General features: G+C 41.0%; 1 protein-coding gene across 1 annotated transcript in view; it reads right to left on the minus strand.

Annotated features, from left to right (window-relative positions):
* Positions 1 to 7,163, minus strand: part of FNDC3B (fibronectin type III domain containing 3B) — a 159,261-nt gene extending 152,098 nt beyond the window's left edge. The window contains exons 1-2 of the mRNA XM_009989966.2: positions 7,053 to 7,163; positions 152 to 227 (exon numbers count right to left, since the gene is read on the minus strand). Of these exons, the coding sequence (XP_009988268.2) occupies positions 152 to 227; positions 7,053 to 7,163 (187 nt within the window). The remainder of the gene's footprint in view (positions 1 to 151; positions 228 to 7,052) is intronic.
* Positions 7,164 to 9,745: the final 2,582 nt, after the last annotated feature.

Consider the following 9,745-nt stretch of genomic DNA (forward strand, 5'->3'; position numbering starts at 1 on the left):
TACAACATGTACAGCAGTCATGTCTGCAACTTCTCACTCTTCAGTGCTTCACTGTATTTTCAGAACTGCGTATCACATTTCTGTAGAACTGGGAGAACAAGTTTTCCATAACGCAAGCAATGCTTGTCCACACATCCGTGTATCCTCTTACCTTGGATGCACTGCAGGGTTCCATCCTCAGCCCTTATTGTAAAGGTTTCACCTGGATTAACTTGAACCAAAAACACCTGTCGAAAGAAAAACACATTTGTTTCACTGTGATCTTCCAAATTAAATCTCCCCAACCCAACAACTGTGTTACCCATACTTTGGAAGAGATACGGGGGGCAGGAAGAGAACAGACTGGCATACTACATCTTTGGGTACCAGCAAGGTCCAAGGGCCGGTAGAGATTTAAGTCTACCTACACATTTAAGCTTTCAGAGCCGAAATAAAAGATATATCTCAGCTGTATGCAGGTGAGACTTATGGCTTCAGGTTCCACCACCAAACTCTTGACAGGGTGTTTAAGTTGGCCAAATGCTGATAGCTAAGGAAATAAATCTTTAGATCATTGTTACATGAGAGCAGACAGCACGAGCTCCAGCATGCAGCATGAAGCCATACTGGGATTTCAAGTTCACAGGAATAAAAGTTTTTTGCAGTATAAGGGGAGTTGATTCATTCCATTTTTAAAAATTTATTCTTCTGTCCTGCACAACAGATCTCAGTCAAGCAAAATCCACAGACAAATACACAGTTCAGTAGTTGCACGCAGAACCAGTAATAAACAATTTATTTACTAACAAACATAGTGTTTTTTTTTTTAAATAACCAAAATATCAGCCCAGTCTCCCACTGCTCATTTCTGTAGATGATGAGAAAGCTACAAAGACCAGGAAGCATCAAAATGCATCACAATTCAGTTACTAATTTTCAAGTGTCTAAAATCATGAGTTTAAAACTTACAATTTAGATTTATTTCTTTAATAGAGAGTTTCACTGGGAACTACTGATCATTTATCCCACGTTCTTGATGCTTGCGAGACTTCTACTCAAATATTTTAAACACACTTCTGTTAACTTTGCATTGTCAGAAGTTCAATCAAAATCTGGATTAATCTTGGTATAAATTGAAAATTTAGATGTCTATCTTTTTGTGAAAACTCTCTCTAAATTTAGGTCTGGTCTTTATATACTGGGACACCTGCATGCAGAATTTAATCGTTCAATCTGGAAAGAAGAATTCAAATTAATGTTGTGTTTCTGAATTCCTTAAACTAAATGCATAAGCTAATTATTGCCTATATGACCTTTTGAATTACAGTAATCCTACAGAAACCCATTATTCCAGCAACATTTTTAAAGCACAACCTGAAAATCAGAAAAGTGACATACAGAAGCCATTATTTTGTCTGCAACAATAATTTTGCAGGGAGCACTCAACAGGGTGGATCTGATCCAGCACACAATAAATGGTTCAGAAAAGATAAGAGGCACAAAGCCATTCCATCCCTAATCTCTGAACAATCAACATTTAAGTGACAGCATTTAAGTGCTCTTTTGCTATGAACAGGGGTGGATTATTCACAACAGGATACGGGCATCAGGTCAAAAGAAGCGCAGAGCAAAGCAATGTCATTCAGCTTAAAAGAAAACAACCCCAACGAACCCAAAACCTGAACACAAAGAGGCAAAGAATCATAAAAATATTTCATTAGATTATTTGCACTGTATGTCTAAACCAACAGCTCTAAAGCTGATTATTTATTAACATGCTTGATTAACATAAACCAGATGCTCTCTAACACCATCACACCTTTGGAAAAGCTTGGTCTACCTCCCCAAAATACATACTCGAACTAGAGGGATGTCTCATATATGAAACCCTCAATCTTTTCTCTAAAGCGGGGAGCTGAGTTTAACAGCAGATATAAGACTGACCGTGAGAGGTGGTTTCCTCTTACCACACGAGGCCCACCGCCCAGAGGTGGTTATCAGAAAGGTATGATTTACAAATTCCTTTTCAAGGAGTCATCCCAAAGGTCACCCTCCAGCCCAAGTGTCTGCGTTGGCACGCCTGCGGTTGTGTTTGAAAATAATCCCCTGGGTTTCCACACACAAAATCCCTTCTCAAGATTATATCCCCAATAACAGCTGCTGCTTATGATGGCCAAAATAAAGCAGCATTATCCTTGCCTAATTACGCAGGTTTTTAACACAAATTGTTCCACCAACAAATTTGTCTCCCAAAGGGCAGCAGCCACCATGGCTTCGTCCCCCCCATCGTGAGCCTGTGGGGAAAGCCTGGGGTTTATATATAGAACCTTCTATTAAAATGTTTTTTATATATATATGGAAATAATTGCTATTGACAGTTCCCAGAGTACAACAACTTAAAGATTTTGAATTTATTTAAAAAAAAAAAAGCCTCAGCACGAGTTACCGTCGCAAAACACAGGATCAAGTTGGTCAGAAAACAAAGCTCCCCACTGCATGCTGCAGGATAACAACAGTCAATTCCACTTGGCCTGTCTGCAGTAGGGACTATACAATTTTGTCCAGATTTTAAATACAGCCCACAAAATATTTTCACTCAGTATCTTGTTTTGAGGTTAAATATTGAATACATCAAAAAGACAAACATTTTTCAACTATTAGTTGTGCAATTAAGCCACAGACCTTTTCAAAACTTTATTGCTCCTGGGGAAAAGTTCTTTATTCTGTGGAATATAAAGCTATATACATTGGGGGTATTCCCTTCCCTGTTTAGATATACCACACTTCATACAAACCTGGCATTATAGGCACCATTTGGGATCCAGCCCCAAGTTTCTCACAAATGCTTTAAATTATTAAAATTTACTGTATTTACAACTTCTACAGCACATAATTTTTGAAATATATTGTATCTTTGCGGGGAAAAAAAAAAACAAAAAACAAACAAACAAAAAACCCCACCCCATCACACTACGAAAACTCAAAATCATTACTTGAGTCCATTCTCCGTTCTACTTTAAAAGACTATATCCCAGATGCTAATAAATTTAATAAATTTCCAGCTCTATCCCGCAGAAACGATCAAAGAATTCACATCATTCTGTGTGCAGTACTCTTCTCAGGAATACATTCCTCCTCAGCCACACGGGAGCAGGTAGGATAATACGTTCAACCTCTCTTCAGTAAGAAAAATCAGGGAACATGCTACATCTTAAAGAATAAAACACTGACTTTTAAAAATTAATACTTTAATAATAGTGTTCTAGGTTTACCTATCTTTTTTCCCAGAAAATAGAGGCATGAGGCGATTCAGTCAGTTACGATGAGTGCTATTGAGAGTGAAGCCCACAAGTGACAGATGCTGAATCCCTAATTTAGCACAAGTTAAACAGGCTCCCAAACAAGCAGTAAAAAAAAAAAAATAAAAAAAATCACTATCTGTGTAACAAATTGCTTTGATAAGCAAGAAATTTTAAGACTCGAAGTTTCAGCATATTCTGTTTTTTGTTGCATTCACAAAGGAGCACATGTGTGAGAACAGCTTCAGAGTTTGCCCACCAACATTGCTCGGTTAAAATGCCTTCAAAAAAGTTCATTCTAGAGACTTCCTAAACAGCAAACGCTGCCCATGGGTTAAAGTTTGCTACTGTTAACCTGTCTGTCATCTGTTCTAATCTAAACATCTTCTCTAAGACTACTGAATCTGCTTTAGAAGTCAGCGTATTTAAATGGAAGGAAATTTCACCATTCTTTATCTGATAGCCTTTTCTCATGCACTGATGCTTCTCAACTCACGGATCTGAGATATGTCCCAGCTATTAACCTTTTTCTTCTTTAAAGAAGCCTCCCGTATGCCTGTATCCCTCCCTCTCCCCTAAAAGGAGATTTCTGTGAGTACATATAAAAAAAAAAAATTCAAGAAAGTAGGAAGAAGTAACTCTCAATTTTGGCACAAAGCTCATTCACTCAGCTCAGCCGCTGTTCAGGTTCAGTGCAAACCCCAGCCAGCTCAATGCTTTCAAGTCCTTGCAAGGTGCAGAGACTTCTGTGCTACAGGAAGGTACCAAACCTCGTTCAGGCGTTCTCTCACCTACCTTATTCAAAGTGTATGACCCTAAAAGACAAGAACCAGCACACGCAGCACTATGCACAGTGCCTGGGCTCAAGTCAAACGGTGAAAAACCAGGGTTTGGTAAACACACCTTTACAAAGAGCAGGCAAGCAGAAAGCTTGCTACATCCATTGCAGAAGCAGTCAGCAAACCAAGCTGAAATAAAACCTCTCCAACTAAATCGCCCCGCACTCTGTACAGACGTGATATGGCACAGCTAGCTGCCCCTCTGCTTTATACTCCAAGGTTTTTAGAGCTTACAGTGGAGTACCTCCAGGAAACCATTGAAATTCTTGGACCAAAAGGTTAATTATCACTTCCCGAATCCCCACAGGAGTTACAAGTGGATTAGAGGCAGAAACGGAGTAAACAGCAGCCATGGAAAGGACATGAAAGCATTAAATACAGTCAGCAGTAGTGGAAATTAAGTGCAGGAAACTTTAGGGAAAAAAAAAAACAAACACCCATGCTAGAAATGCCATTTGGGTAGTCTAGAGAAGAGGGATTACTGTCAAGCAGGTGAAGACATTCCTAGCTCTGTCCTGTACAGCTCCACAGCACTTATCCCCAGGAAGATAAAACTGAATGTTCCTGTGCAATTGTCTTACGATACAGGACTGTTTACCAGCAGAACTGCCTTTTGCATCGCTCTCCATCTGGCTGCTGGTAAAAGCTACAGTGTTTTACCAGCTTCCAGTGCTCTTTTCAACATATAAAAGAACTGGTCTTTTGAGAAAAACCTTTTATCTGAAGCTCAGCATTGTCAGGTAGAGCCCACAGCACAGCTCTACCATGCTGGCATGGCCGAGGCTTCACGTACCCAGTAACACATCAGGGTGAGCAACAGCAAGTGCACCCAGAGCATCTCATCAGGAGCAAGTACTGTCCACTCTAAAGCACGAGGCACCGATCTGCAGCCTGGAAAACTCCACATGCTTCATCTTCCAGCAGCTCAGCTACAATGCTTTCTTACCACCAGCTTCTGAAGGAGGCTGTAATTACACCCTGGAAAAGCACGTGCCCTTATAAAACTAGCATCTATTTATGAAGTAATATAAACCACCTTTATTAAGGAAGTCATTCTTACATGAATCGAATCTGAAGGCTATTCCTGCCTTACCAGTAACTAAGATAAATCTCTTTCAAACAAACATGCAACAGTTGCTTTTACATTACATAAGAAATAATGTTAAGAGTGATTAACATAGTCCATTTGCTGCTACTATACACAAAGACCAAACAAAGCGTTTATTTCCATTTCATTGCATTGTATTTTTTAAGAGTGAAGACACCAACTAAAGCTTCAGAAATAAGATGAAAATGATAAAGCAGAAAGGCAGCTAAGCTTTGCAACATCAGAGCAGATATACACTAGAGGCCAAAAAAGTCTCACAGAAAACTGGTATTTCAGCTACAAGTACTTAAAGAGATAAGGCGATGAGGTCTACAAGCATCATCCAACAAACATTTATGCAGAAGAGGAACCTGGCCCAGAACTGCTCTGCTGAGTCATATTTGCACAGCACAGCAAAAGCTAAAGTAGCCCACTTCCAGTACATCAGTAATTCTTTTTTCCCAAAACATTAGCTGAGAAGCTAGTTTAAAGGTGATGCAGGCATCCGCCAGGCAAGGCTGCTGAATCATCGCTGATAGGGAAATGTAAAGATTGGACTCAGAGCCCCATCTCAAAGGAGGGCTCAGAAAACTTCATTTAGTCTTTCTGCAATACAGAAGGACCCACTGGACAGTCTAACCTGATAAATGGTTTCCAGCAAGGAGGAAAAGGCATATTTAAGGAACAATTATCCTATCTGATATGAAGAAGATTGTTCCTTCACTTAAGCGTATTAATATTGGACTTGGTAAATAGAGCCATTAAAAGCTTTCTTGTCTATTTTTCAAGTTGAAGCATACTGCAGAAATGACTCTCAAAAAAAAAATATATCATCACAGCAGTGAAAGTCTGTATTGTACTAAGAATCCAGATAAGCAGACAGACTTAGAAGCTTACAAGAGAAGTGGAGATTATTCTTGCTCTTGCTCTCGAAGTTAGCGTAGCCCAAACACAGCTTGGAGGGAGGAACGCATGATCAAGAGAAGGAGAAGTAACAGAATTACGTTTCATATTGATTCATGAAGAACAGCTTATTTCTACCTTGGTTAAGATACTATGCTGAAATGCCTCAAATCAGGAGGAAACCAAACAGAGTAACACAGAAAAATTGCTATGGTAGCTGTTCAACAAACAGAAACATTAAACCAAGATGACAGGTTTGGGAATCTACCAACTCTCAACTTGAACCTCTAGGCTGTATCCTGACATGAAGGCATCGCTGTGCTCTTGCAATCATTCTACCTACATCTGATCATGCTTGTCAGAGAATATCTCCCAGAAAAATATGAAAGCAACTATAAACTTGCCTTCAAAAGCCCAGTCAAAATTCACTTCTGCTCTTCTAAGGTTTATATAATGAAGCAGAGGGTAATGCATAGGACTGCTGGGACAGCACACTCAGGTAAGCAAAGAAAGCAGATATCACAGGACTCGTCTTCAATTCTTTGTTTCTTTCCTTTTTTTCCCTTTTTTACAATCTCAGCATTTTTGTTTTAAGTTCTTAAAGTCTCATCACAGATCCTAGCAAGATGCCTGGACAACAGCTAGCACAAGTAAATCATGAGACCAACTTTCTGCAAAGCCCTAAAATACGTAGCATTTATAGCCATTATTTCAATCTCATTATTTTAACTTTAATGAACACACATGCAAATAATCACATTACATTTCATGGTACACTTAAAGTGTTGCTTTTAATGTCTTTCCAGTGTAAGGGTGGATTTCTACCTTCCAGGAAATACTCTGCCCTCCCTAGTGCTAGGGAAAACCATCTCCCCCATCTTTAAAATCCCTTGGCAGCTCAAAAATAGTTTTTTAAACCAGGTGTTTTCTGCAAAGCCCACTGACCTGCTGTGATCCATCGCCATTCACAATGTGAGGCATCATCGCTACCTCCCCATTCAGCAACGGTGGCAGCTCCAGCGGAATTTGGTCGGTCATCATCATTGTGACGTACATTCATGGAGAATTTTCCTCAACGGGCTTCCTGCAAGAGAAACATGAGTTAAAGACCCTGGAAAACCCACTTGTACTTTAGAGGGTTACCAGCATCCACGTGGATTTTGCCAAGTAAGGCCGGAAGCTAAGGAGAATGCCTGCTTGTGTAACGGGATGCATACGGGAACTTGAGGCACTGAACGGAGGTTTGAACTGTTAGATCAAAAGCATGGAAAGTCAGGTTTCCATGCAAGACTTCCAAAAACCAACTAGCCAGATTTCCACTCTTTCCCATGATTATAATTCCCCAGCCCTCATCACACCACCGAAATAAGCAAGTTCCAAGACATTTTGAAGGAGATGTGCTCTGTTCCTAGAAATCAGCACCCTGCTTGCTGCCACAGCTCTTGGAACATCATCATCTGTGTGGCTAAGATGTTCCATCAGTTCCACTCAACAGCCACAGCTCAAAGACAAACACCTTTATTTCCTTCCAAGGGCCCTGCAAACAGTGTGAACCGCCACCTGTAACACAAAGAGCCGGCATCTGATTTCCACTTCTTCGGGATCTGAAGGACAAAAGTTTCTGTTGGAGCAGGAGGCACAGCACATCCCCATGCTCTCAACACCTTGAGCCATACAGAGGGCAACAGAAGATGATTTCACTTAAGGATTTGGGAAGAATCATACCTGACTTCCAGCACAGCCTCCCCCTTCACAGCCAATTGATGTGACATGCATGCACCACTATAACCGCAGGGAGGCTGCTTTGTGAAAACAAGTCTTCATTCAGCATTAAGAGTACCATCATACTGTTTTATGGGGCAACAATCCAGTTCTTTAGTGAATAAGACCTGAATATGACTCAATCACATTGCTTATCTACACTTCTGCACAAGAACTCCTAAGCAAAGCAACCTTACTGGGCCGGTACCAGTCAAGCAGGCCAAAGTCCTCTTGAAAATTTCATATACATCACAAATTCAAGTTAGAAAAAAACATGCTGTCATTTAAGTGGCTGGTAACAACCAGGTAATCAGCTGGCACAAGACCACCAGAGTATAGAAAGGGAAATTTTTGGCAAAGAGCAACAGGGAAATCCCCACTCACGAGGAAATTGTTGTGGGATCTAGTACTTATGGGAAGCACTTGACCAAGGAGCCACAAACCGGGAGTTTAAGTCCTCTGCTCCAGAGGGGACGCAGGGCTGAGCCAACCTCATCAGGGTTGGAGAGTGGAGTTCCACCAACTCTGCAGGCTGCAAAGCTAACATCCCCGTGCCTGCTCTGCCCCCAGGTCCTGCTAGGATTTAAATTTAGATTTTCAAACTATCATTTTAAACAACTACATTAGGAAACACTCTGAAATATGCTCCGTTCATTTTCATTGACCTCCTCCAGAGCTCATAGCAATCCCGTCAACTGCAGAGCAACCTGATGACCAGAAACAGCAGGCTGACCAGAGCTGGTACTCCAGCTCCTGAAGAGGACCACTCGTGTGATTTAACAGTGATGGCAATGCCCATTTACACCTGCACGCACAGGCTGAAATACATCCATTCTTTAACTCATCACACAGGCCCCCCCTTCACTTCTAAGTAGTACCAGCGGACTAAAAATGCATTTGTTTTTCAGAAGATGCACGAACTGAGCCCTGTTACCTTCAGCCACACGTCTCAAGACCAGCATTTTAATTTAAGTCTGTACCAAATTTAGTACGGCTCTCACAGCTCTTTCCAATGTTCTTATTTGTGTGAAAACACCACTTTTCTAATCATCACTTCACTGAGATATAAATGGAGACAATCTATTTTCATTCGCCTTTAAATGAAATCCCTCCTTTTACTTGAGACTCAATTACAGGACAGAAGTTCTCAGAAAGCTTGAGACGCAGTTGTCAAGAGGATGCTACCTCCACAGCCAGGTTTCAAGTCCCATCTCCTGCCTGCAGCAACCGCTTTGTCCCAGAGTCTGACAGTGTTTTAGTCCTACTGTCATCAGTGCCCTGAATAATCTGCCCTGCAGCACATACACCCATGGAACAAGGAACAAGGACACTTGCTTAACACTCCTGTAGCCTACAGGATCAAGCTCTCTGATCCAGCATGGGTCCATTGGTGATCAGAGCCTTCCTGGCTCACCCATTCAAAGCTCTCAGACCCAACTGTTACGTGGGCTACAGAGGTCTTTCCAACAGCCCAGGAGCTTTGCTCAACGCATTTTTCCCCTGAAGTTTTGCTATATTTGGAGCTGCTTCTTAAACCTTTTGCTTCTCCTTACTTCACAGTCTTAGGTTTTAATTTTGATAAAGATCCAAGTCCACAACCAACATTCATAGGTGTTGGGTTTTCAGGGTGGAGGAGAAGGAGTGAGGCAGTGTGATTTGGGTTTTGGGGGCTTTGTTTGTTTCAAATTATGAGGAAGATGAGAACATCTGAGGTTTTGAACCATTTCTTAAATGCTTGAGATTAAGAAAAGGAGTGAAAAAGCCCAGTATTGAACACCAGCAAGAACATGAGCTAGCAGCTTTCGATGGAAACAAGACTCATTTAGTCAATAGTCAGTTGCACCTTGAACTACATTGGTTACACATGTAGTTACCTA

Source organism: Tauraco erythrolophus, chromosome 11 (genome assembly GCF_009769465.1).
Source record: "Tauraco erythrolophus isolate bTauEry1 chromosome 11, bTauEry1.pri, whole genome shotgun sequence".
In the NCBI taxonomy this organism is placed as follows: Eukaryota; Metazoa; Chordata; class Aves; order Musophagiformes; family Musophagidae; genus Tauraco; species Tauraco erythrolophus.